The following is a 27,333-nucleotide window of genomic DNA, read 5'->3' as shown; positions in this document are numbered from 1 at the left end:
TCTGCTCTAGATTGGGGAAAAGAGGCCCGCCGCTCGCCGTGCCGCATCCCTCGCCGCCAACCGCTCGGAGAATCGGCGCTGCCGCCCGACTGGGCAGGATCCGGCGCTCCCGAACTGGCGCCGCGCCGCCGCTTCCTCCGCCGCCGCCATGCTGCTCCTCCGAAGGCAACTCCTACCTCTGCTCCACGCGATCTCCCCGCTCCCTTCCCCAATCCACCACCGTACCTGCCCCCTACTTTCTATCTCCACCTCTGCCTCCGCCACCCCTTTCTCCCTCGAGGAATACCTCGTCGCCGCCTGTGGCCTCGCCCCAGCTCAAGCCCGCGAGACGGCCAAGAAAGCGTTAGATAAAGCATCCAAAGCCAGTAACAAGAAGGCATTCGAGGAGCTCTGCAAGTCCCGCCTCAGATCCGCATCCAACCCGGACGCCATCCTCGCCCTGCTCTCCGGCGTCGGCCTCACCCGGACCGACATCGCCTCCATCGTCGCCGCGGACCCGCTCCTCCTCCGCTCCTCGGTGAAGAACGTCGGCCCTCGCCTCCACGCCCTCCGCGACTGCCTCGGTCTGTCCGCACCCCAGATCGCTCGCTTCCTCCTTCTCGGCTCACCCGCCCTCCGCGGCTGCGATATCGTTCCCAAGCTGGAGTTCTTCATCTCCTTCTATGGCTCATTTGAGCGGCTCCTCGTGGTCATGAAGAAGAACAAAGCCATCCTATTTTCGGATTTGGAGAGGGTGATCAAGCCTAACATCGCGCTGCTTTGTCAGCGCGGTCTAAATGTTCGAGATATTTTCCACTCGCGGGTGCTTACCTTCAACCCAGAGCAAGTCAAGGAGTTCGTGTTGCGCGCGGAAGAGCTTGGGGTGCACCGCAGCTCGCCGATGTTCAAGCGCACAATCAAATCTCTCTCATATATCAACAAAGAGAAGGTCGCTCCCAAGCTCAAGTTTTTGAAGAGTACTCTTGGTTGCTCCGAGAGTGAAGTTGCTATTGCAGTGTCCAGGATGCCAAGTATTCTCCCATTGTCTGAGGAGCTCCTTCTCCGCAAGATTCACTTCTTGATAAAAGAGGTTGGAATGGAGCCTCAGTACATTGTTGAAAGGCCTATCCTGTTATCATTCAGCCTGGAGAAGCGGCTAGTGCCCCGGCATTGTGTCATGAAGGTCCTGCAGGAAAAGGGATTGCTGAGTAGTAAAATGGGCTTTTTCTCATTTGCTCAAATTGGAGAGAAGACTTTCAAATTGAAGTATATCGACTATCACAAGGACTCTGTTCCTGGGCTTGCAGATGCTTACGCCACAGCTAGTGCTGGTGTTGTGCCCTCTGGAATCAAATTATAACATCTGAAAATGTTCATATCCTTTTCGTTGGATGGTGCAAGTGCAATTCACACTCATTAGCAGCTGTTGATGGTGCAGGCATTCTCAAGTCTTCTTTCTGCAGTAGAACAACTACTGATCTCTGGCTGCTCATAGTCCAAGTTTAAGCGGCTAGTGCCCCGGCATTTTGTCATGAAGGTCCTGCAGGCAAAGGGATTGTTGTATCGCAAATTAAGCTTTTATTCATTGGATAAAATTGGAGAGGAGGCTTTCAAATTGAAGTTGTTGACTGTCGCAAGGTCTGTTCCTGGCCTTGCAGGTTATTATGCTACATCTTCTGCTCGTGATGTGCCCCCCAAAGTCCCACTATCTTCCTGAAATATTTAATATTCTTGATAAGGTGGATGGTGGATTGTAGAAGTGCAACTGTCCATGGTTTGTTTCAGCAATAGAACTACTACCGATCTTTGACTGGTCATTGTCCAAGTTTAAGTTGTGATTGTCTATGAGGAACTGGTTTGAGTTGTTCTAGAGACTTGCTGACGAGTATAGTATACTAGTCATTCTTCTTCCAAGCACGTGACTTGAATTATCCTCAAAATTAGCTCTTCTTCAGCAGAATGGTCGCTACAGCAGTACTAAAGATGCTAGTAACATGATGGTATTAGCTTTCAGTTTTGCCCAAGCATTTTTGTTTAGCATGTTTATATCTGAGCTGATGTTCAGTACCTGACACTAGCTTTGTTTTTTGAATGACCCGTAGCTCATTCTTATAAGATGAATAAAAAAATGAGTTGTGTCCCCAAATACCAAAACACCTACTGATTGCAGAAATTACCAAAACACCTACTGAATGAGTTCAGTGATTTTGTTTAAAAGCATATTTGGCCGTGAGGGGCAGAAAGGTAGGCTCCATGAATTTGTCGCCTGCCAGGTCATATGAAGCACTCCAATGGGACACTGTAGGCAAGAAGCAATCCGATGATGCATTGGTTGCTACAGTAGATCACAAGACAAAGAAATTTCGTTTGCATTGCAGCCTGAACCATGTGAAAGCATCCAAAATGGAATCTAAACCTTTCTGGGCTAATCCCGACCTGCCAAACGAGCCATTAATCTTTAAATATTGCACCCGGTCAAAATTTTACCGCGAGCCGTAAACAAGCAAGCAACTGCTTGTCCATGGCCGGCGGCGACCACATCCAATGACCCAAACCCTGACACAGAAGGGAACACAGCGGCACAGCACTCCTCCTCGTCGACGATGGCGGCGTGGCCCAACCCGGCCCTTCCGCTCCTCCTCGTCGCCGCGCTGCTCGCGTTCGAGGACTGGCTCTCCACGCCCTCCTGCTCCGGGGGGCCGCCCCGTCACGGCCCCGGCGACCTCAGGGCCATGATGGTGGCCGACCTGATGCTCTTCGGGTCGGACGCCACCTACGCCGACAGGCTCTTCCGGGACCACGTCATGTACAAGTTCTTCGCTGTGAGTGATCAGATTCAGATGCGAGCGGCTGTCCCGAATTTCTTAGATATCTTGAAATGTTAGTCTTCTATAGCCGTTTGATGGGCTAATGCATATGCGAATCTGCTGCTCTGGGGTGCTAAATGTAGTGGAGCTGCATATCCTTTATGTGAATTCAGTGAGTCCCCTCACAATTAAATTTGTTTTGCAGAGATTTAGGCCAGCCACATTTCGTCTAGCTGGCCCTTAGCTTCGATAAGTTTGACTGTTTAAATATCCACTGATTTGGTTTTATTGGAAGCTAATCAACAGTCATAGTTTGCACTTTGTAATGTACTCTGCTTCATTTGGGGAAAAAACTAAACTATTGTGGATACTGTAATGCTGTGAAGTCTGATGATTATGAACTTTTGGTTATTGCTGTGTGCACAACCTTCATTCGCTATCATGCCTTTTTTCCAGAATTCTATTCAAACATTAAAGCCAGACATGATTGTAGTCCTTGGGGACATCTCAGCAAAGGGTTCAGAGTTGACAGAGCGCAAATGGATATCTGTTATTGAGCAGTTCGAGGGGATGTTGGGGCAGCACTCTAGTCTTCCTCTTCTCACTGTACTAGGTGATAAGGATGTTGGCAATTGTGCCAATTTGGAGGGAAAATTTGTACACCGCAGGGCCAAACATTTGCCTGGATTGGATTCTTGTGGGTGTGGTGCTTTTGAGATTAGTAATGTGAGTTTTGTGTCACTAAATGCGGTTGCACTGCTCTGTGGCAACAATAACTTGCGGTTTGGTGTTGAGAAGTTTATGGAGAGGGAAAGCCATCATTTCCAAAGTCTGAATGAAGCAGAATGTTACCCTTTGGGATGTGAAAAAAGAGAAGGTTCCACTGACATCAGTTGGAGGCGGAACAGCATGGATTCTGGGTCTGGTCCTGTCATTTTGCTACATTTTCCACTGCATAGGTTTGATGCAGAAGTTACTGGTGTTCCCACATCTGCAGAGGCAATAGTCTCAGATCATTCATCAGTTTTCTCAAGTTCAAAACAAAGGTAACCATCGATAGCATGTGTATTATGATTAGATGCTTAGTCCATTCCTCCTATGAAATCACCAGTATTACCTTAGTATTGTCTATGTGACCCTGAATTTGTGTGATTACCATATCAGGGGGATATACGATCGCCTGCATACCCTCCCAGCAAATTCAACTCAGTATATTCTTCAGGCACTTAAACCAAGGTTAGCCTTCCATATTACCACGAGGCTTGATAGCTGCACCTCACAAGTGTATTGCTTTTGGGTTGAACTACTTGTTATAAGTTGACTATGTTTTATGTTATGTGTTTTTAGTGGCTAGCATAAAAGTCTTTGTTGAGTTTACTTTCTTCAGAATGGCATTTGATGTTCTAATATTGTTTCTGTTTGTACAGGATTATATTTAATGCTCATACTGGTAGCTTCTCAGACTTTCTCCACGCTGATGGGACACGTGAAGTAACAGTACCGGCTATGACATGGAAGACAAGAGGTGTACCTGGTTTTGTCATTACTACATTTGATACTAAAGGGACTGTGACTCTTAGTTGTTGTTTGTTAGCCAAGGAATGGCATGTAATTATGGGATACTTAGCATTCTTGTGCCTGACAGCTCTTGCAGTTAAATTGTCGCATCAATTGGAATGAGAGATTGAATCTTTTTTCAAGGTATGTTTTGATCCTTGCAAATAAATTAATTTTTCTCCATGATGTGTTTGTCTTGTCTGGTTTGCAGCCATCTAACTAAAACATCAATAGTTTCTAGAGCAATTCAAGTGTCATATTTTGACCATCTTAGTTATGCTCAGCAGGAACGATTGCTCAAGCTTAGCTTTAACTCCATACGATCTTTTTGTCGTGTCCTGATACACATACTTTTGAACCAGAACCCATTTGATCGGTCTGGTGAGGTTATTCCTCTTTGTATCCAGCTAGTGCAAGAGAGCAAAGATTTTTTTTTTTTTGGGGGGGGGGGGTGGGTGTTCACATGGTAAAGAGCCAACCTTTTCCATGTATGATCAGAGGGCATGCTGCATGTCTGACATCTGCCTGAGTGACTGCCTGTGTAGCTCATGTTCGGTGGCATCCTGCCCCTTGAAATGAGGTGAGGAGGATACTTTTAGTCCCATAGCTTATACCATAATACCATTACCAAGCTTCTGCATTTGCTAAAGTCACTATGCACCACAGTAGTCGGTGGGATCAGCCAGCACAGTTTTTTTTTGGTTAACCTCTCAGCAGTTGCACATAAAGTATTCAACTATCTCAAACAAGATTTATCTAAGCAGTTCTTTTTTGTGTGATTCTTTTAGCTCAAGATTGAGTATTATTAAGACATGGATTTAGTGTGATGCATATTACTCATGATGGAAATTATAGGTTTTGGTACTACTGTAGGGAAGTTAGAAGTTACTCACATGGAGCACAATACCTTTAACAGACTTTCTGCTTGGAGGACATAATGGCAAGTTCTCCAGCTCAATCTGGAAAACTGGTGTATAGATCGCTGCCATCTTCTGTGGCGGTCCAGAGAGACTCCCTGCAGTCCCGCAGACCAAGAGCAGTGGCTACTTGCTTCATCTGCAATTGTAGCTATGGATCGGCTCCGCTGCATGGGGGTACCAAATCAGGTCTACCCTTGTGTCATGTGTGACTCCTGATGCCGTCAACTACAATTTTGTGATGCCATTTGCCCGCTGATAGCACGGCCTCTGGAAGTGGTAAGCATCATGAGAAGCCCTCTTGTTTTATCCCAGCATTTAACAAATGTGGCAAATGACACTTGAGCAATTTATTTAGCAGGAAAGTCGCCCCCAGCATGTACAACGTACCAATATGACTCACCTATGTCAGCAATGAAGGCATTCAGGTTCTCCCATGCAGTTCTTGAATCGAAAAAAGCACTTTGTTTATGCTTCACAAGCTCTCTGCCCCTGTCTTGAGTCTCTCAGGTAACTTCTGCGCGCATGAGGGAGAGTTGAAATGTTCCCTTCAGACCTGATAGAAGTAGGCGCATGCTTGCTCCTGTGTATCTCTTACATGCATGCAACTAGGAATGAGGAACCTGGCTACCTGGTTCTACATGAGAGTGTTTGTTTTAGAACAGACATGGTGATGTTTGTACTTGGTGCCTGTAGCTGTGCACATCATCGATCTGCGGTTATAATTTGTAGTTGTAGCGTGTGATGAACAAACTCTCGTAGTACACGAAGTCACAGATAACAGATTTGATCCCTGGCAGAGCTGCGTGTTCTCGTTCTTTCATACTCCTAATCCTATGATACTGTACAATTTGTACTTCATGCAGGCTTCGCCATGTTTTGCATGGTGTGACTAGCTAAACGAATGAAAGTAGCACTGTTCACCAACTTTTTTTTATTTGGCAATCAATCCTGACCAGCTTTATTGAAAAGCTTAATCCCGTCGACAGCGAGACGCCTGCGATGATTTTGTTAATTTCAAGGATTTGCCGGTTTAGTCTTTAAAGATGTTTATAGGGGTAGAGTTTGCGTATGTATGTTCATAGGGATAAGTATGCGTGCATTGTGAGTGTATGAGCTGTACTCTGTAATCTTTAAAAAAAACTTAAAAAAACTTGATATTGAACTACCTGATTGATAGAGCTTGAAAAATGAAAAGAAAAGGGAAAAGAGAGGAAAATCGCAATCACTTAAAAATGACGATGAAGGTAGAGATGACAATGTGGCCCATTTCTCGTTCCCTTCGTGGGCCATGACGGAAGAAAAGACTCGCCCCAACGAGCCCATTTTCATTGTCTCTCCAACCCACCAGGCCAATATTTAGAATGACAGGTGGGCCCATGCGTACCGTATAAAATCCAAGAGTGAAAACTGAAAACCCTAGATCCCAGCTTCACGACCCCCTTCGCCGCCACCCCTCGAGTCCCCGAGACCCCCAACCTCTTCGCCCTTCCCTCCTCCCGCCGCCGCCGCCGAAGCCCCGCTCGAAGGTACGTCCTCTCTCTGTCCCCCATTCTTCTCCGCCTCTGGTATGAACTCGTCGTAGGTGTGTATCTTTTCTGTCGGAGCTATTCCGTAGTAGAGCTGTAGAGGTGAGATTGTTTGCAAGGTTCTTGTAGTAGCTGTACGGGAGCGCGCAACTATGGCTGTATCGCTTAGGAGAAACCTTGTTAAGGTTCCCTTGGTCATGCATGGTGCTTTTGTTCAGCGTGTTGTTGCTTCGTTCTTTGTCGTTAGCCGGCGAAATCAAGCTTTTCTTGGGGGCATGTGTGCTCTACAGAACTTGAACCCTTTCGACTTAGAGTTCACTTTACAAGTTGCAACTAGAACATGATGTTTGATAGGCTCGCTTGATTGCAATAGCCCTCTATTGGTCCTCACCAATTGAATCTTGTTCCTTCGAGTTTATAGAGTATAAGTAGTTATGGCCTTGATGGCACCTGGGCTGAATTGGCTAGCAGATAGCCACACATGTTCTTGAGCTGAGCAGGAGGCTGTTAGGTGCCAGTACTCCTGCTTAATATCGATCCAAAATCAACAGCTTTCTACTGTCTTTGTTGACACAAATCTTTCCATTTCATTACAAAACTAATGTTCTGCCTAATATGTCACATAGTAGTTGTTCACTACATCATTATATTCCTAAAAGAAGCACCTGATAGCTGCAATGGCCTCACTTGACACTGATAATGAACTTCACCAATTATCATGTAGTCTGATGCTCTTTCTCTTTTCTCATATTTGTGGCAGAAATGGTGAGAGCAAGTGTGCTCAATGATGCCCTTAAGAGCATGTACAATGCTGAAAAGCGGGGCAAGCGCCAGGTCATGATCAGACCATCATCGAAGGTCATCATTAAGTTCCTCATCGTCATGCAAAAGCACGGTATGTTACATATCATTCATCGTATATGCGCCTACTTTTCATGCTCAGGATTTTAAATTATATGGTAAGGCTGTTGCCAACTCACTGTAACTGATGATGCTGTTCTTTTCACTGCAGGATACATTGGGGAGTTTGAGTTTGTTGATGATCATCGTTCTGGTAAGATAGTAGTTGAACTCAATGGAAGGCTCAACAAATGTGGTGTGATCAGCCCACGCTTTGATGTTGGTGTGAAGGAAATTGAGTCCTGGACAGCGAGGCTGCTTCCCTCACGTCAGGTATTTCATTGGAAGTGACTAATAGCTTTTGTGCAAACATCAATAAACTATGCAGCTTAATCCTTCGAACCATGTTTTCTAGGAACCTCATTTTTTTTGTTTTGCAGTTTGGCTACATCGTTCTCACCACCTCTGCTGGCATCATGGACCATGAAGAAGCGAGGAGAAAGAATGTGGGAGGGAAGGTCCTTGGCTTCTTCTACTAGGAAAATCTAGTATCCACTTATCAGATTATCCCAGTAACTGTTAAGTTAAAAGAGCATAGTTTTGTAGCTGTCTAGAAGCCAAAAGCACGCAGAGATCACCTATTCTGCATTGTCTTGTTCTGGATTTTTTTTGACCCATTTAGTTTTTGTCACTAAGTTGCTGCTTGGCCCCCTTTTAGGCTTGTTGCATCAGTTGGATGCAATCTGCTTGTGTACCTGGTATGTTAGTTCTGAATCTTGGTACACTATGATGAACTCACTTGAGCTGAGTGCATGTCGAGCGATTTGCTGACTCATCCTGTATTACTGTATCCCCCAACTGAGAGTGTCAATGCTCTGTTGCATGTGAGATGGTAGGCAGGCTGATATGATCAAGAGCTATTGTAAACTAAACTGGTGAGGCAGCTGCTGGTTGATCATAACTGGTTGAATTGGCTTATTCAATCTGGTAGCTGCGAGCTGTTGTACACTAGGTGATTCTTCTGAAGTGAGCAACAGCAGAACAAACACACACAGGGTCTCAACATCAGGAAAAACTTATAGGGTTTCACTTCAGCTGTGAAGCAATGCGCCATCACCATTTCACCAACTATTGCAGTAAGTTTCAGCTAAATTGCTTGTGAGATGCAGTAGATCCCCCGGTTTCTTTTCGTAGAAACAAGGAGGCAGGTTGAAGAGGCCCATCACATTAGGCAAGTCTACCCTACTCTCTCATAGTCATTTGTGACAGTGTGACCTGATGGTGACAAAGCGGTGTTCGTCAATTTGTACTGCTCTTTCTCGTGCCGTTTCGTCAAGGGTACCTTGTTTTGTTACCCAGAGGAAGAATCCTTGCAGATGGGGAAGAAGACTTTGTGTCGGGGATGTGAGTGTGAATTCTTTACCTTGACGTGCTGGACCCTCCAGGGAAGATAAGCTTATAAAAGCTGGAGTCTCCTCTTCAGTCTTCACTGATCGCTCCGGTAGCTTGTGATGATCCATTGCTTACCATGAACATGAAACTGATCAAGATAGCTTTGCGCATTTACTCAAGACCACGACAAGTTAGTAGTGGATTCATTTGCACACCCAATTATGCGTGACCGGATTCGGTCAGATGAAAATATTGGTTTATCATTGTCAAGACTTGAAACCAAAGACTTGAGAACCGGGTTTTAAATTGAACCGGTTGTTAGAGCCGCAGCTGAGAGGTGAGAGGACACCCACCCAGTTTTGAACCGGCACGCTCACCATAGAGGTACTTTCCTTCAAAATCTGGTTTCAGCGTGATCATGGACAACCAGCATTCGGTGGTACTACTCTAACTAAAAAATTTCAAAGCCCGGAAATGCCTCCTCCTTGGTTGAAAGAAAGACCCTTGAAAACTCCAGTTAAAAAATGGAAATCAGAGATATATATATATATACAAAGCTTTCAGTTTGCTTCTAAAAAGAGTGATTTGTTTAACAATTTATTTCTGGGGCTTAAAACATGGAGTTTCTTCAATATCAGTTCTTAGAAAAAAATATTAGTGGGAACCAAATTGCAGTCGAAGAGAACCTGGCGCTACACTTCTGGACGAAAAGCTCGTGGCTGGCTAGCTCGCTCGGCTCATTAATGGCTCGGCTTGTTGGAAAATATTACCAAACCAAGCCAAAGTTCTAGCTCGGTTCGTTAACGAGCCAACTTGAGCTGGCTCGCGGGTAGCTCGCGAGCCAAAACGAGCCAAAGGCTGCCAGGACTCGAGCCCAAAATTAATTCAGCCCATGTCAGCATAGTTCAGCCAATGGTATAGAATCCACCTAAAACCCTAACTATATCAGCTCTCCCTCAGTCCCTCCCGACTCCCGAATACCTGGCCGCACAGCCAACCCCAGCACTCGGCTCTGTTCCGTGGCTCTGCGCCGCGGTGGCGGATCCGCACGCCGCCCCTGCCCCCGTCTCATGGCTCCGCGCCACGGCGGCGGCCCCGCACGTTGCCTGGCTCCACACCGCGGACGGTGGACCCGCGCGCCTGGCTCCACACGGCACAGGCGGACGCCCTACTTTGCCCAGTGACCTTGATTCGAGCTGGCTCAAGAGCTAAATGAGCTAACTCGAGCTGGCAAACGAGCCGAACCGAACTTGATTTCTAACTCGCTATGATAACGAGCCGAGCTTAATTTCTAGCTCGCTACGGTAACGAGCCGAGCCGAGCTAGCTCATTATCTTAACGAGCCAGCTCGAGCTAAGCCGAGCCGAGCCGAGCTGGCTCGATATCCGGCCTTAGCTACATCCCAGGACCAATTTGTGGGGTTTGTACTTTGTAGTGTCCTAAGCTTTGGAACCTACTAGTCACTACGTATATGCACTGTTATTAACTTCAGTAAACTGATGCTATTATGGCTACCTGAGCTATTCATCAGATAAATTGCCGTGTCCACTGAGTCAGGTTCTTCTGAAAAAGGACACCGCAATGATAAAAAAAAAAGAAAAGAAAACCTAAGTAATGGCTTGCATGCTGCACGCCACACATGATTGGTAAGTAGTTGACATTCGACATGTAAAAGGATAGTGGAACGCCGTTACTGAGCAAAGTAAACTTTCCGAGCCACTGCTCCGCACTGGAAAAGGTGTCGGTGAATTGCGCTGAAACGTGCCATTGCTCTGAACTTATCAGCACCGCAACGTAGGGTTCTGATCTCTGAACTTCGTCAGAAAGACAGAAACACTGAACCTGCGCTACTCTCGTACACACACCACTACTCTGAGTCTCTGACCCTAATCCGATACTGGATGCCAATCCGAGCTGGCGTTAGGCGCGCCATCTCGATGCGCTGCTCCCGGCCCGCGGAACCGGAAGAATCTCGCGCGGTAAACGCTTCGATGATCCAACGAACTGCGCGCCCTCACCCATGCAAGGTGCATTGCAACCAACTAGGCGCCCTAAAATACTGTCGCAAAGTCAGAGAGCTGGAGCACAGGCACGGCTCTGACTCTCTGATCGTCTGATGAGGTTTCAGGATTCAGAGCTCGCAACCACCGGTCGCAGGATTAAAATACCCCGCCCGCATGATCAATGCACATAATGCAGCGAGCCATGGATCGGAGCTTCGCGGTCTGCACGACGGCGATGTCTGCCTGATCCGCGAGCTCTGACCTTGCAGCGTTTGTATAACTGTTTGTCCTCGTCAGGGTGACAGAATTCCGGTGCTCCAGCTCACCAGCTGCGCATGGGATTGCGGCGCCGGCGAGTCGCCAGAAAGGGAGATCTCGCGCACGTGAGGGGATGCGATGCTGCGTGCAGGGACGGAGCAGCCGCGGCACACTGCCTTGACTTTGCCCAGCGGCGAGCCGATCGGTCGTTGCCGCGGCTTGTTGATTGGTTACCGCTCGGCTCGGTCTTTGGATGAGAAATGCAGCGAGTCAAGTCGCGGAGCTCACGCGACTTCCATTGCCGCCGGTCGAGCTCCTTCTGGGTGGACTCAAACCCTGTGGATCTTGACCATGGATTTTTAACTTGTTAGAAACAAGAGCTCTGACCTGCTTCAGCAACAAGCATGCACTCACAAGCTCATACATGTACTCCAACTTGCGTTGCAATTTGCAAATGATGTCTCGCCATGGCGCTTACTTTCGCGCTACTTAAAGCGTCCAGTTGCCCTGCCGCTACGAACTCCGCACGGATTTCGTGGGATCGTGTCAGGCGCTGCCGCGGCGCGAGCTGAGGAAGAACATTGACGGGGGAGCGGAGGAATCGTTGGTACGTGGGCGGCGAGCTCCGAGGAAGAGAGGGGGGTGCATGGATCGGAGGCGGACTGGCTGGCATTCGCTAGCTGTTCCTGCTCCCGGATCCGGATCAAATCATTCCCTTTGCCGTATCCCTTCTCCACGTCGTCTCCCCTTCCCCGTCTTCCTCAAGCTTGCGCTCGCTGCCTGCAGCTCCCAATCGAGCTCGCGCACAATATAATTGTCCTTGCTCGGCGTCATGCTTGTCGTTGTGGGGTTCCATTTGACCTGACCATACGTTCGTTGGAACAAGAGCCGGTAGTTTAGAGGTAGAGTCAGCGACACATTATTCCGTATGGTGTTTTCTGCATCAACTATCTAATTTCAGTGGGCTGGATGCAATAGGACGTAAAAACATTTTTTTTACATGCAGTTGTATTTGATATGAAACTCTACATCTCGATCCTCTAGTTCTAATTAACCGATTTTTTTTCCTTACCTCCTCTTATCACACAAGATAAAGTTCATTGGAACATTCACATGAACTTCAATATGATATCTATATATGATAAGGTATTACCTTTTAAAAAAGAGCTATGTAATATGAATTGTTCTCAATATAGGTATGCTAAATTTTAGTTACTGGTGGTGGTCAAAGTCCTAGCTACAAAAAGTTTGACCAGTGACAATCCTAAATGGACTTATATCTATGAGCAGATAATAAAGTGGAAACCAAAGGGTTAATGTGTAGCAAATGATTATTTTAGCAAAACTGGCTTAGAGGATGTCATCAATTCGCGACGTCTGTGTAGGTTATTGTCGTGGCTTTGCTATGGTTCAATTTACAACAGTAGCTATTTGACGTAGGATATGGCGACCCTTGCAATGATATTGTAGGTTCTAGGAGAAGAGTGACTGTAAAGGTCTATTTTGCTCTTGCTGGTTGGTGGAGCCACCCATCATTGTTTCATTATCCCTTTTTTACAAAAGTTTTGCTCAAAGCGATTCCCCGTACAACTGTGTGAAACTATAAATGGGAGAAAAAAACAAAAAACAAATAGACAATGACGCAGAGATAATTTATATGGTCTTATAGAGCCAATTTTGGTAATTCCATTAAGTTTTTTTTCAATCATTTAGACACCTAAACAAACAATATCTATATAAAGCATGAATAACATATACATTTTTATTATGATGGATTATTGTTAATTTCTTTATGGTTGACATGGTAGTTGATTATATATAGCATCGAACTTCAAACTTTTTTTGATTTTTGGTGGTTGATTAAAAAAAACTCTCAGGGTGCTAGCTGCTAGCCTCTTGATCTAGAATGAAACGACACAGCCAGTTCAACGTATATTTGTCCATTGGAAACAACATAGACTTGCGAGGGAGATAATTTATTCTGGAGAAATTATGAGGGATAGTTTATCTATGCAAACATATCATGCAACCCCTGATGTGACCCCTCGAACAATTTCTGACCATCCATTTGATCCTTCGTGGCAAAGTAGGCTCACCTCAGCCAGAAAAGGCGAGAAAGAGCACAGGACAAGCAAAAGAAACCAAAATAAAGGAACGTGCAGAACTGCAGACAGCTCCCAGCTGGTTCATCTGGAGTTTCAGGATGAGAGGATGACACAACCTTGAACTGTTCCATCCCTATCTCCTCAACTAACATAACCTCTTGTTGCTAACAAAGATATTATAGATAATAAATCCGTTTGCACAGGATCATCGAGTGGAGGATGTTGGTGAGCGAATGTGTGCACAATAAAGTAGCATGCAGGAGACATTTTGTGGTTCCAGAGGCTTCGGCCGGTTATCTTGCACAAACATGAATGATGATGGGGATCAATGTGCAAAGTAGGATGCCACAATCTGCACCAGGTCGTCGTCAAGCTTAGGTACGACTAAATGAGCACGCTGTTGCTTGATGGCTTTGGGCTAGAGGTCTAACGTATGATTCAGCTAGCTTCCCTGAGAGGAGGGGCACAGCACGCTACTGTTTGTGCTTTGGCCTGCATCCCACATGTAAATGGGAGGTGTGAGATAGGTCAGGGCACAGGTCGTGACAGTTGATTAGGCCTGGTTTGAGCAGCCTAACAACCGTTTCAGAACTTGAAACTGCGCCACCTAATCATAGTTGGAACCGCCGATTTAATGCGGCCGCGAGATAATATATTATTTATTCTAACCTTGTTCTAAGTCAAATCCTCTTTATTTTATCTTTGACCATAAATTTCTAAAGAATTAAATGTACTGTTTAACATTACAAAATTAGATATGTTTTTAGATTCACCATGCGAAATACTTTCATAATATATAATTTGCATGTTGTCAAACTACATCATTGTTAGGAGTTGATGGTCAAAGGTAGGAACGTTTGGCTTCAAGCAAAGCTGGAACAACAAAAAAAAAGTCCTTTTTATTTCCTCAAAAACAACAACAAATAAATTCCTTTTTACTAGCCGTATCAGGATTAGAAAAACTCTTTGAAGGTATATTCTGACCATCAGTTGCTAGGAATCAATGTATGAATATGTTCGTGTAACTTGGATACACTAATCGTCGATTATTAGAATTTATAAAGCTGGAGTCGAAGTTACCATATTAAGCGTTGGAACAAAAAAAGCAAAAGAAAAAAAAAGAAAGAAAGCTATGGCCTTATGGGGGCATACCGGAAAGTACCCCGATTAGCAGAGGTTCAATCACAAGCACCAAAAGGTTCATAACGATTAAGACGAAGCAGGAACCAGCCAAAAAAACTAAGCGCCAACGCGTGTCCTTCCAGAAAATAGGGTCCAGCGTGTTACGTTTGGATCGGAAGAGGCTGCCCCCACAGCCTCTTGTCCTAGCACGCTTTGAGCTCGGTCTCGACGAGCCGCATGGGACAAGCTAGGCCACATTGGATAGGTGACCGGTCTCGTCCCGAGCTCGCGGTGGAGACCCCCACTACCCCACCCCCGGTTTCCACTTGCAGTTCCACCACCGCGGCAGCCGTGCAGGGAGGGAGCCCGGACGGCAAGCGACCTGCCCCGCCCAGTCGCGTCAACGGGGGAGGAGCACCAGTAGCTGGCTGCGGGGCACGAGCACGCTGGTCTGCGCGGCCCTGTAGCAGCTGACCGCGTGGTTGACGGCGCCGGGGGAGCGCTGAGCCGGCCGGTGTGCAAGCGCAGGCCCGTCGTCAACGATGCATGCCGGCGGCGTGCTAGCTAACCCCCTACCGACTACCGTGATCGATCCAAACGTCGTTGCGCTTGCGCCCCGATCCGCCGGGCAGCAGCAACGCCACGCACGAACCAATAACCCGCGGGAGGATGGCCCCGCCGCGCCGTGCTCGCGGGGATAGGATAGGGAAATGATCAACGCGGCGCTCTCGCCATCGGCGCGGGACCTCCCCGATCGCGTCGCTGCTTGCGCGCGCACTTGCGTCGCGCGCCCATCCGGCTCCCATCCTCGCGCCCGCCGTTTGTGTCGTGCTCGTACCCCCGCGCCGTGCCGGCGTCACGTACGGGTCGGGGGCTCGCTCGCTCCATCGCGCCCACGCCGCGGCCATGCACGACGACGCGCTCCCCCGGCCCGATCCTTCCCGCCTTCACTCCGTCATGGCGCCCCACGCGGCCGGCCTGCCCCGGCGGTCGATCCCTCGGGTCCGGGTGCCGTGGCGTCCGACGGTGGATCCCGCCGGACCGCCGTTGCAAGGGCGCGAGTACGCGGCGGGGGGCGTGCACCGCGACCGAGAGCCGAGAGGCTAGGGAAACCGCGCGCCTCCCGCTGCCGCTCGCTCGTGTTCCGCGCGGGGAGCTACCAGCTACGGCAAGTGAAGTGGCACGCATCCACGCCTCAGGTTCCGGTCAGAGCCCGAGCCCCCCCGCTGTCGCCGTCACGCCATCCACCTCGGTTGATCGGGTCATGCTCGGGCCCCGGCGGGCGCGCGCGCGCGCGTGGCGATCCCCGTGAGTTTCCGCGTGAGCTCTCACGCGCGCGGCGTTGCTTTCGTTGGAGCTGGACGCTAGCTAGCTAGCTAGCTAGCTTCGGCGTCGCCCACTCCCGGTGCCAATTTCTTTCCACCCTATTCCAGTGCCAATTTCTTTCGTTGGAGCTCTGAGTTTTTTCTTTTTCCTTTGGTGGTGCACGGTTATGGATTCTCTAAGGTGTCGCAAGCTACTTTTATGTATGGTAGTTGGTTAGAGCATAAGCATTCGTTCTAGATGAAACCGTAGGGCAGTAGTATTACTGAAACTAGTAAAGGGTAAATCATATATTCTTTAGCACAAAGCAAATCAATGGCATCTCGCCTCCACTAAATAAAATAGCCCAATACAAGTACCGAAAAAAGAAATCTTTAAATGAGACGGCCCACGTAGGTTCACGAACATGGTTCTTATGAAAGAAAGTTCCACCGGAATTTCTCTCGCGCTCCTCCCTTTTCCCTTTTCTCACCTGGGAGTGCTTTCATCTCGATACATTCCGATAACTCCCCAACGCAGCACGCCAGCACGGCAGGCCGGGCCCGCGCGCCAGCGACAGCCGCATTTATTCACCGCGGGAAGTTTCGTCCACGGCTCCGCCACGCCACGCCACGCCACGCCCGCCCGCCCACTTGCCGAGCCCCGGCGACTGACCTCCCGGCGCTATATAAACCCCGGCGCCGGAGGCCTCCATTCCCCAAGAGAGACGCATCCGCCCCCACCACCCACTCCCACACGCACAAGCCTCCCCATCCCTCCCTCCACCTCCAGCAACCCAACCCAGAAGCCACTCCACTTCCCCGGTGAGGCTGAGCGATCCACCACCACCACCACCACCACCACCACCACACACCACAACGGCGACGACTACGACGGCGAGACACCGCGGGCACGGTGGCGACAGGTTTGTTCTCTGAACCCTTCTCGTAGGAGCTAAGCTAGGAAGAGGAGGCCTTTTCCGGGAGCCTTCCTTGCTGGTGCTATTTGATCGAGCAAGGAAGCGTGGCCCGGAGAGGACTGGAGCTTCATTTCCAACTGTTCGTCTTCGTCTTCCTCGCAGTTGGGAAGAACAGAGATCCGGGGAACCTTTTTTCTCTCCTGGATTGATTGCTGTCTGTTCTTCGTAGAACTCTCAGGTTTTCTTTTAGCTTCCTTTTTTGTTTTGTCTCTTTCGTCTAGCAAGCCGGAAAGGGGCTGTTTTTAAGCCCCCTTTCAGGCTGCACCAACCAACCGAACCATCCCTGTTCTTCGCTTTTACAGAAGAAACAGGCCACTTTTTTTTCAAATTCTTTTTCGGTTAGCTCTTTTCGGTTCAGTTTTTGGATAAAAAAAGATTCGATTTTCTTTTCCTGTTTTTAGCTCATCTTCGTAATGGCAGCCATAGATTTGTACACAAACCAGCTGAGCTCCTCCTCGTCGTCGTCCTCGGACCAGGAGCTCATGAAAGCACTCGAACCTTTTATCCGGAGTGCTTCTTCGCCCACCTCCTCCACCTCCACCACCACCTCCCCCTTCTCCTACCCCTACCCCTCTGCTTTGCCTCAAGATTCGTACTACTACTACCCTGCCGCCGCCGCCTCTTACACCGCGCTCCCGCCACCGCCGCCTGCTCCCACCGCCACCTCCTTCTCGCAGCTCCCGCCCCTGCCGCCTTCCTCCTCGTCGTACGCGACGCCGGCGGCGCCGTACCTGACGTCGACGGTGGATGTCGCGGCGGGGCTCGCGCTGAACCACCTGGGCCCGGCGCAAATCCAGCAGATCCAGGCGCAGTTCATGTTGCGGCAGCAGCAGCAGCGGTGCCTGGCGGCGTCGCTCCTCGGCCCGCGGGCGCAGCCCATGAAGCAGGCCGGGGCGGCGGCGCCGTTGTCGGCCGCGAAGCTGTACCGCGGCGTGCGGCAGCGGCACTGGGGCAAGTGGGTGGCGGAGATCCGGCTGCCCAGGAACCGGACGCGGCTGTGGCTCGGCACCTTCGACTCCGCCGAGGACGCGGCGCTCGCCTACGACAAGGCGGCCTTCCGCCTCCGCGGCGAAGCGGCGCGCCTCAACTTCCCGTCCCTCCGCCGGGCCGGCGCGCACCTCGCGGGCCCGCTCGACGCCTCCGTCGACGCCAAGCTCACCGCCATCTGCCAGGGCCTCGCCGCCGCGCCCGCGTCCAAGGCCACCGCTAGCACCACCGCCGCCCCGGACTCTCCCAAGGCTTCGACGTCGACGACCACGACGGAGGGCGACGAGTCCGTGCACTCCGCCGGCTCGCCTCCTTCCCTCCCGGCGTTCCCGCAGCAGCACCAGCAGCAGGCGACGCCGCTCCCGGAGATGGCGAGCCTGGACTTCACGGAGGCGCCGTGGGACGAGTCCGCCGCGTTGCACCTGAACAAATACCCGTCCTGGGAGATCGACTGGGACTCCATCCTCTCGTGATCAAGCCAGCAAGCAGATGCTCAGTCACGCGCTGTAATTTTTGTCAATGGATTCAATTAATTATTAATCTGCAGCCGCGGCGGATCCGATGGAATATTAGACATCGGCCGCCGCGGCTGCGAGCAGGGTTTAAGGGTCACGTCGAAACGTAGCGGAGAGGGTTTAAGCTGAAGCTTTTCCATTTGGTCATGGAGTAGTACATCCAAGTGTTGCGTTAAGATTATTCATTATTGTCATCAGTGTATGTAGTGATCTCCTGGTTGCTTCGCCTGTTGTTTTTTCTCCGGCAAGGCCAGTTGAGGGTGTAAGTGTAATGAATTATCATGTAACTGTTGTTACTACTGAATTTGAATGTGTAATCACTGCAATGTTTGTCTTCGTTCCATGGCTCTACGCCTGCAATGGTGCTAGGATGTTGAAGGGAAAAAAAAATATGTTGCCTTCTGCTGCAAAAAGTTTTTTTTTCCTTGAAAACTTGCCTGCAAAGGTTCTTTGATCATACATAATTTACGGCGGTTATGTAGTGACTCGCTTCAGAGAGGTAGATTGCCCTGGTTCCATGCTCCACAATCCTTGTTCCAGAATCCAAAGGCACATGTTGATCAACGATCGAACTAGCTTATTGGGCCTGGTGGAGTATGGTTTGGAGTTTTCTTGAGTAACTCCATTCCTAGCCCCTGAGTGCAAGGGACATCGTAGCTTGTTATCAGCATCGGAATGCAAAAAAGTATGGAGCAAGGGAAGTCAGGAAGAAAGGAATGCTTGGTCAAAAAAGCGGTGTTCTTCTTTTGCAATCCTACTCCTTTAGAAAAGCTTAACGTTTCGAATTAGAGCCGCGCGTGCAAAGAGTTCTCTTATTCCGAATTGAAAATTTACACAGGCATCGTCGCCTTCTGGATTGCTCACCTCAGTGGCTTATCTTCAGAAAGGGATCTTAAGATCATCTGGAACTGGAATAAGAGTCCAAAAAGAAGAAAAAAGAAAGAAAACCCTCCGCTCTGCAAATATTAATCTGTTCATCACCCATGTTGATGGCGCATCAAATAGGGTTATTAAGCGAAGAAAAATTGCCAGCTCTGCCCATATGCTAATCATTGTGCACGTTTTTTTTCATTGTTTATTTTGAAGAATTGTAGTACTGGGTTTTCACACGGGTTTGCTTGGACCAATGGCAACTATTCCATCAGAAACATGCCACTGTAATCTGACGGTTAAATAGGGTTATTTTGAAGAATTGTAGTTTGAAATTGATCTGACGGTTGCCTACATGGCTAGCCCGGACGAACACGACGGGTGTCTTTGGATTCAAATTTGTCTCCGCATACATGTATCTGTTTTATTTTAGTGTGCAGGGTGTTGAGTGATTAGCACGGTTACGCCACCAAAGCAGGTTGGTAGACGGCGGAGAAGAATAGGAGTCGTCATGGATGGTCGACTGGAAGTTGCTTGAGATCAGCCACATAGCACCTCCCTTTTTCTTGTAGACGCAGCTCATGTAGCAGAATAATCTGCTGATCGTAGTGGGAACCAGAGGCTTTGCACACCCGGTAACGAATTCCACGGGCAATCGGGAATCCAGAGATGGGAGATTACTGTGGAACGGAACATATGCCTGGCTCCCGTTTTCCACGCTGCCACCAAGAGCGAGCGAGAGTGGCTGCTGATCCCCAACCCAAGAAGCCTTGTTTAATTCACCCGTGCGGGTTGGGGGATCCAAGATTTTGCGAACGGAGGAGGAGGAGGTCGCCGGGAGCATACGGTGCCGTTCACATCGTCGGGAATCCGCCGCCGCACGCCGCGGGAAAGCGCCGCGGCCTGGAAAGGCAGGCTCGGCAGACCGGCAGGAGCAGCCGAGCAGGAATTCCTGCTGAGGCGAGTACGGACCGGGCCGTGCTCGGGCTCACTGCAGTAGCCTGCGGGTTTCAAGATATGGGCTGCAGTGACCCCGGCCCATGTAGAATGTACGGCCCAGTCACTTTTAGGACTCCGGTGAAATGGTGGGGGGTGGGGGATGGGGGATGTGCAGGATGGGCTGCGACACAACGGGCTCTTATCCAGTTGTAAGGCCGAAAGCACGGGCTTTTCGTATGAGCGGGGCAACACCATGACGTGTCTGCTGGCTGCACTGAGCAGCACAGACTTGCATTGCGCCCGGCCAGTCTTCAGCTCCCTTTGTAAAGTCATCTCATCATCTGCGCACCTCATGCATGCGTTTATAGATCTTGTAAAACGGAGAATTAGAGGATGCACGCACCTTCCGGTGTTGAGAAAAAGACACGCGGCAGAGCGAGGAGGAGGAGGAGGAGGAGGAGGAGCAGCAGCAGCAGCAGAAGAAGAAGACGACGACGACGAGGAGGAGGAGGAGGAGGGCGTAAGAACCGCCAATGGCTGGTCGACACGGTGGACGCACATACACACTGAGGCTCGGCGATCTCGTAAGCTGTTTCGCCTGTTTCCTCGGCCCCACACGCTGCGCGCAGATTCCTTCTCGGTTCCCCTTCCCCCGAGGAGAATCTAGGTCAATGCGCGCGCGCGCACGCGATCTCGATTCCAACGCAAGAATTGTGTGGCAGCTCGATCTGGCACGCTTGCAAAAGGACCCAGCAGCACAACGCAAAAGCCCATTTGATTTGCGTTGGCTTAGCCTGTCAGTGTACTCGACCAGAGTCTGCAGAGATGAACAAGTGGCCATTGCTATAGCTTGCCTGGTGCCTGCTGCCAGCCTAGCGTGCCGACGGCCGACGACGGCGTCCGGTTTTATAAAACGACTCGCCGGATCGGAGCCGCCTGACGACGACGACGGCGTGGTGGAGAGAAAGATGGAGAGACAACGAGAGGGAGATCGATCCATCAGGCCACACGTGATCGAGGGCTGGCCTCATCGTGGCCATCTGTTCCCCCTCGGGATGCGTGATCCCCGGACGAGCTACCGCGCATGCGTGCAAGCCGCCCCGATCATCGATCGAGCTGGCGACAATAATACATTATATATATACGTGTAAAGTACTAGGCCTGATCGAGGGGTCTAAGCAGACGGCTAGGCCGATCGACGATCTTATCGTCTCGATCGGTGCCATCAATAATTATCAGAGCTAGCCGGCCATGTGGGTCGAGGGGAGCATGTCCGGTGAGTGGTGAGGCCGGGCCGGTCAGCTCCGCGTCAACAGCTACAGCTTCGAGTCAATGATAATTGCCCAGTGATCGACGAAGTTTTGGCATGAAATGTACGCGTAAAGATAAGCTTATGACTTGGGTTGAGAGATTATCTAAAAAAGATGTCTGAATGTATCATACCAATTCGTTATGTATGGATGATGGATGAGATTCTATAGGTAGAGACTGTTCCAATTGACTTATGAAAGGTTCCCGTTCGCTTGCATCCAGCAGGAATTGGATAAAAAAATTTACCAATTATGAGTTGGACAACACTTTAACCATTCAGCAAGGGATGCTTAATAAGGATCATCGTACATCGTAAATAATAAATTTTTTATATAAAAAGATATATTATAGAAAAATGAAATCGAAAATATTTGAAGATGGCAAAAATTCAGAGATAACTATGAAAACATCTCTCTGTATCCTTAAATTGAAAGAGAGACCTAGAATGATCAAGCATCCTAATTCTCGCTATTTAAAATGGATCTAATTCTACCTATAGTGATCATTACGACAGAGTGAGAGAGAAGCAGCGAACGTACTGTTTGGAAACAGCGATACAGGTGCACGGCCTGGCCACCGGTCGTGTCCGGAAGTTAGCGCATGCATGCGGCACAGTGCGCGCGCGCTCGAGGCCGGGAACAATGCCGCCATGCCGGCGCACGGCGGGCTCAGCCACAGCGCCGCCTGCTCCGAGCGCTCGTACACGTGCACATGCATACACGCGCGCGCCGGCTGCTGGTCGGCTGGCTCCGGCCGCTCTTGCGTGCGCGCACGCACGGGCGTGGGGCCGTGCCGTGCCGCTCGCCCCCAACCGACCGCGCGCGCGCGACAACCGATGCGGGAGCCGGCCGGGGAGCTAGCGGGCGCCACGCTTTGCAGCCGGCCGGCGGCCTGGCCGCGGCCGGCCGGGAGGGGGGCCCCTCGGCCGAGCTGTCTCACGCGCTACACGTAAACAACGCAGCCTTGCAGTGTCGTTTGTTCGTGCGCGCAGCAGCGGCCGCAGCTAGCGCCCCCAGCACGGGGTACTGCTGCTGGTCCTCGCCGGTCACTAGCTAGCTACCCGCCGCCGGCCACTTGACCATGACGCGTCACGTCGTCGATCCGGTCCCCCTCTCTCTCCGGCGCGTGCTCTCGGCCAGGCGCCCAGCCCTGGGCGTTCCAGGTTGACGTGAAATGACATGCGTGCTGGCGGATCAGTGTTAGTGTGAGAAGAGTGAAGCTGAGCGTGAGGACAACGTCAAGAACCGGATCGACGACTCACCACTGCACGCAGGTTGCTTGCGTGCTTTCGCGTGGCCGTGGCCACACGTTGTATTATGTGACACCATCCAGGACCACGTCATCGACCACCTCGTCGTAAGGCCGGCCAGGCCGGTCTCGATATGCACACCACTTCTTCTTCATTCTGCACTGCACAACTCGATCACTCGCAATGATCAACTGAAAGCATCTGCGGTGCGTCATGTTTGTACTCTCGATCACTCTATCGCTACTGCCAGGATCAAAAGAACGGTACGTCACCTGTATATGTGCTCATATCTGGGAGCCATGACTCTCGAGACTATCAATGGCTTATCTCAAAGCAGCTAGGAAGGAAACCATACCGCGCCACGTCATCCCGGCTACTTTGGATGGTTTGGCGAGTTTATAGAGAAAATACGTTATTGACACCAAATATCTGTTGTAAAAGTATATTTCATGATGAATCTAATGAAATTCATTTGATGTTGTAAATATTGATATTATTTTATAAAATTTTGATTGAGCTTAAGACAGTTTGGCTTAGAACAAAGATAAAAGCGTATGCACTATTTTAGGACCGAAGAAGAAACCACACACGCGCAGATACTCAAATCATTGGTTAGCACAAGTAATGCCCTACACACACACCGCCGGTACGTGCAGTGGCGAATAGGTTGATCCGTAGGTGACAAATGCTACGTGGTTGTAGACTTGTAGTACAAGCCCGTCAAGCCGAGCGGTGCATGCATCTGCATGCACGCACGGAGTAATGCATGGCAAAAAGCAAGAGCCAGGAGGAGAGGCGGCGAAAGGCAGCACGTCAGGGATGGACTACCACGCACGGACGGCGGGGATTGGCCGAGCCGGCCGGCGCAGGGCGCAGGCCCGGCCGCACGTGGCCGCGGCTGGTGGCGGTATGGCCCCGTGTCCGTGCTCGTGCTGTGATTTTAGGTCAAAGCTGTAGTACCACTACAACTATGATTCTCCATAGGAGCGAATTAAACGGTTTTGGAATAAAAAAGTTTCAAAAAGCTAGGCTGGGGTTTCCCTGATGACTCAACTCGAAAATCCGATTGAATAATTTGAATAGTTGTAAGTCGGGTATCAAATTTGGATATTTGTATCCGATATCTAATTGCCCCGGTCCTTAAAGGCCCATGATAAGTTCCACCCAATGCAAGGAGGTTAAGTGGAATAGAGTTTCTTATTTTGTTTCCTATAAATGTAAGTTAGGAACTGTGTCTATAAACTCTATTTCACTAAATAGTTTCATAAATCTAAAAAATCTCAAAAGAATTTTTTATCTGTGTTTATTTTATATTTTCCATAGACTTGATGAAAACTTACAATAATCTAAGAGAATAGCTACAGGCTAAAACTATCATTCGTATGTGCGCTGGAGTGAACTGTTAATTATTATATATGTGCATGCATGTGTGCTGAATTTGTATAAATGTTGAATTGAGATCTGGTCACTACGTGTGCATTCGGAATCTTTATTCAGATTTGGTGGACGACCTGATTGCACAAATCTTCCTAGGGGTGCAAACATACTACCATGGCGGTTTTGCGCTCTCACAAAAAAATGGAGATATTTTGTGGCAGTGCAAATATATTTTCATGATGGTTTTGTGCTCTCACGAAAATATAACATATTTCTTGGCGGGTTTGAACTCTCTTGAAAATGCTTATTCTCGTGTGTTGTACACCATCACGGATTCTTTTCGTGTCATGTTCTCGTAATGTTTAGCCGCCATGAATTGGATTTGGATAACCTGAGATGCTCCATTTTCGTGAAGGTAGCCGACTGCCATAAAAAAGTTACGTGACGGTTGACCTCAACGAAAACTCAATTTTAGTGGCATTTGATTCGTGGGGGCCAATGCGTGATGGTTGGCTGCCATAGAACATTTTCGTGACCGGAATAGCAGTTTTTGTGACGATATTGCAACCTCATAAAATTTTCGCTTTCTAGTAGTATGCGCATTCTCTATACTGTACGACTATACAATCGAATTGGCTATGAGATTGGTACAAGCTAGTAGAGTTAATTTCTCACAACCATTTTACATTCTGGTGAATTAATTTCAAAGCCATTTCAATACAAATAACTACTTTGCACATGGCAATATTTACATATATTCAAACAATACAACTACTTCTGCATTATTTTCTCAAGTCACCTGGCCTGATTCTGAAGTCTTGAGTAACTACCACCAACAAGCTGATGAGATGTTCTTTGATCAAACTGGCCAGTGCAAACATACCGTCTTATTCTTTCCGTTTCAAGTTACTCAATGAAACTTCAGAGGAAATGCTTATCATACTGCACCACTCGACACCTGTGCTTCCATTTTCAATTCCATCAGTACTACCCCGAAAGGAAAACGGAATATACTCCAGCATCTGTACTTGCTTTGTCCCGGAGTCACGACTGCTGGTGGTGCAGGGGGGCAGTAGTCTCTGCTCCCTGCAGGCAGAGATTCTCCAATCAAAAGCAAATTTGCAGCACGAAATAAGGATGTACAGCAGCAGTACAGGTACTGAGAATGGTATATGTATGCATTTGTCAGCATGCATCCAGTGGTTGCCAGATAAAAAGAAACGGTTTCTCAAACCTGGCTATGGTCTGAGAACTAGGTGGTATTCCATGGTCTTTGGTCATACCCAAAGCACATACCGTGTAGTTTTTGAAAGATTCATATACCGTGTAGTTGGTCTTTAGGTCTAAATCGAAGCCATTTATTTCTTGACTTATTTATTTAACAGTCCATGTGTTTTCAAATGTTTCATTATGAAGTGATTTCTGAGTAAGCTCCTCCCTAACTTAAAGCCTACCGACACCCTGGGAGAATCCAAGGGGCCTATTTTTCATTTTTGTGTGACACGTCAACACAACATGTCATCATGCAAAAGAAAGGTACAGGGACAATCCAAGCTCCATCTTTTGTGTGTAACATTAAATCTTCAGAAACGTTCACATGACTCATCTTGCTCTTTCTTATCGACATTTCTCGACCGTTTCCTCCGATCCGTTTAAGGAATTTAACCAGATACAGTAATGAATATCAACTTGTGCATTGTTGGGGAACTGCATGTACTTTTTTCTTAAAAGAAGATCAATCAGAGCACAAGCATCTTGTTGAGAAGCTCGACCGAACCCGGTTTTACGAGACCAGTCGAAGGTTTCGGGGCTGCCCCTGTTTTGGTACAAACAGATTGATAACTGGGTGATTTTATATGCGCAGTTGCTAAAGAACGAACTGGGCAGAGACAAAAGCAAGAGGCTAATAACTCACCAACAAAACATCCTAGGATGGGAGAGCTCAGGTGACTAAATTGCTTCTTAATTTATTAGTGGGGACCCTAGTTTGATCACTCTTTCATCGATAATGTGACCACCTTGTTTTAGAATTCTACTATACGGTGTGCAAGCGCATGGCAAGCTTTGCTGTCGGATCATTGTGTGGAATGTGCATATATAAAGTGAAGGGACAGGGCGTTTAATTACAAAACGAACAAGTTGAAGGCATCTAGATGCATAGGTATCTTATTTTCCCTCAAATACGTATGGCAATATAGTAGAATAACAGTTTATTTTGATGCATGAGTATCAACTCGTCTTTCATTGCATGCATTGTGTGGAGTATGGAAGATTGCTTTAACACAGCACCCTTTGTTTTTCTGTAAAGCTAGATGCAATGGAACCGAATTGGTGCATCGTCTCATCCTGCACACGTCCAAAATTTGCAAATAAACCAAAGTGTCCTACTATAAGGGATATTAAGTTCTTCCAGTTTCTAAGCAACTTATTTATCTTTACATGATTTTATCTACACATATAGTTCAACACCTAGTAAAAGTTGAGATCTTTTCTGATTTGTGGCACCATTCCAGAATGATTTTTAGGGATGCATGAGTTGATCAAGAACCGGTGCTGAAAGTGGATCATTTCTATCGGTGTTTAACCCCCAAGGCCACCAAGGTGGTCGATTGTAAGTGGGCTATCGCCAAGATCAGGAACTCGAAAGTGTAACGAACGCGAAACTTTAGACAGGTTCGGATCGCAGTACGTGTAATACCCTACGTCCTGTGTGTTGGTTTGTATTATCTTAGATGATGATTGTTGTTGCCTTAGATGATGATTGTTGGTTGATGCTTTGGAGAGGGTCCCTGCTCGTCCTTATATAATCTGGAGGTTATGGTTACATGAAAATCCTAACCCGATACTAGCTTAGAAATCATACCTAAGTAGAACTCGGGTAGCTTCCTTCTGTTCCGACTAATCCTACTCTTGTATGGTAGTTACAACTGGTGTACGGCGTGGGTCACGTCCCATCTTTTTATCCTAGAATATGTACGCCATGTGCGCAGTTCCGTAGCCCCGAATCTGATAAGCTCCTGAGCTCTTTGTAGTCGAGTACTGCAGGTTTCCGAGTACTTCTGAAGACGTCTTCGTGTTCTTCCGAATTTCATCTTGAAGGTGTCTAACGAGTATTTTCTTGGCTGCATCGAGATTGTGAGGTGCTCATGCCCCGAGTAGTTTTCAAGTCTTCTTTTATATGGGGTGCGATGAAACTCGCACTCCATATGGAGTAGCTCTCGAGACTTAGGTTAAATCGAAGAATCATGCTGAGGGTCAAATTAGTCTTGAATCTTCTGCTCTTATCTTTAAAAAA

General features: G+C 48.5%; 4 protein-coding genes across 10 annotated transcripts; all 4 read left to right on the top strand.

Moving 5' to 3' along the window:
- LOC112889662 (transcription termination factor MTEF1, chloroplastic-like) lies at nt 1–2,003 on the top strand. Its single transcript, XM_025956400.1, has one exon. The coding sequence runs from the start codon at nt 149–151 to the stop codon at nt 1,337–1,339; it is 1,191 nt and encodes a 396-aa protein (XP_025812185.1). The 5' UTR covers nt 1–148; the 3' UTR covers nt 1,340–2,003.
- A 193-nt stretch (nt 2,004–2,196) lies between these two features.
- LOC112889663 (metallophosphoesterase 1-like) lies at nt 2,197–6,121 on the top strand. Of its 7 annotated transcripts, none has more exons than XM_025956407.1 (7): nt 2,197–2,801; nt 3,243–3,832; nt 3,951–4,022; nt 4,214–4,311; nt 4,432–4,487; nt 5,217–5,539; nt 5,619–6,121. In XM_025956407.1, exons 1-5 carry the CDS (start codon nt 2,583–2,585, stop codon nt 4,464–4,466), a joined length of 1,014 nt encoding a protein of 337 aa, XP_025812192.1. In that variant the 5' UTR covers nt 2,197–2,582; the 3' UTR covers nt 4,467–4,487; nt 5,217–5,539; nt 5,619–6,121. The 7 variants fall into 7 exon arrangements, with proteins under 7 accessions (XP_025812192.1, XP_025812193.1, XP_025812191.1 ...); XM_025956408.1 differs by having other exon boundaries at nt 5,199–5,539; XM_025956406.1 differs by having other exon boundaries at nt 2,201–2,801; nt 5,260–5,539.
- A 518-nt stretch (nt 6,122–6,639) lies between these two features.
- On the top strand, nt 6,640–8,487 carry LOC112889477 (40S ribosomal protein S15a-1-like). The gene is made up of 4 exons (XM_025956147.1): nt 6,640–6,789; nt 7,550–7,684; nt 7,802–7,962; nt 8,070–8,487. Exons 2-4 carry the CDS (start codon nt 7,552–7,554, stop codon nt 8,166–8,168), a joined length of 393 nt encoding a protein of 130 aa, XP_025811932.1. The 5' UTR covers nt 6,640–6,789; nt 7,550–7,551; the 3' UTR covers nt 8,169–8,487.
- Nucleotides 8,488–16,537: 8,050 nt separating this feature from the next.
- On the top strand, nt 16,538–18,628 carry LOC112890192 (ethylene-responsive transcription factor RAP2-13-like). The gene has a single exon (XM_025957072.1). It carries the CDS (start codon nt 17,204–17,206, stop codon nt 18,248–18,250), a length of 1,047 nt encoding a protein of 348 aa, XP_025812857.1. The 5' UTR covers nt 16,538–17,203; the 3' UTR covers nt 18,251–18,628.
- The last annotated feature ends 8,705 nt before the right edge of the window (nt 18,629–27,333 follow it).

The sequence above is a fragment of the Panicum hallii genome, chromosome 4, assembly GCF_002211085.1.
Source record: "Panicum hallii strain FIL2 chromosome 4, PHallii_v3.1, whole genome shotgun sequence".
Taxonomy (NCBI): domain Eukaryota; kingdom Viridiplantae; phylum Streptophyta; class Magnoliopsida; order Poales; family Poaceae; genus Panicum; species Panicum hallii.
The sequence above is the reverse complement of the archived record's forward strand: the minus strand, read 5'-3'. Positions and strand labels throughout refer to the sequence as shown.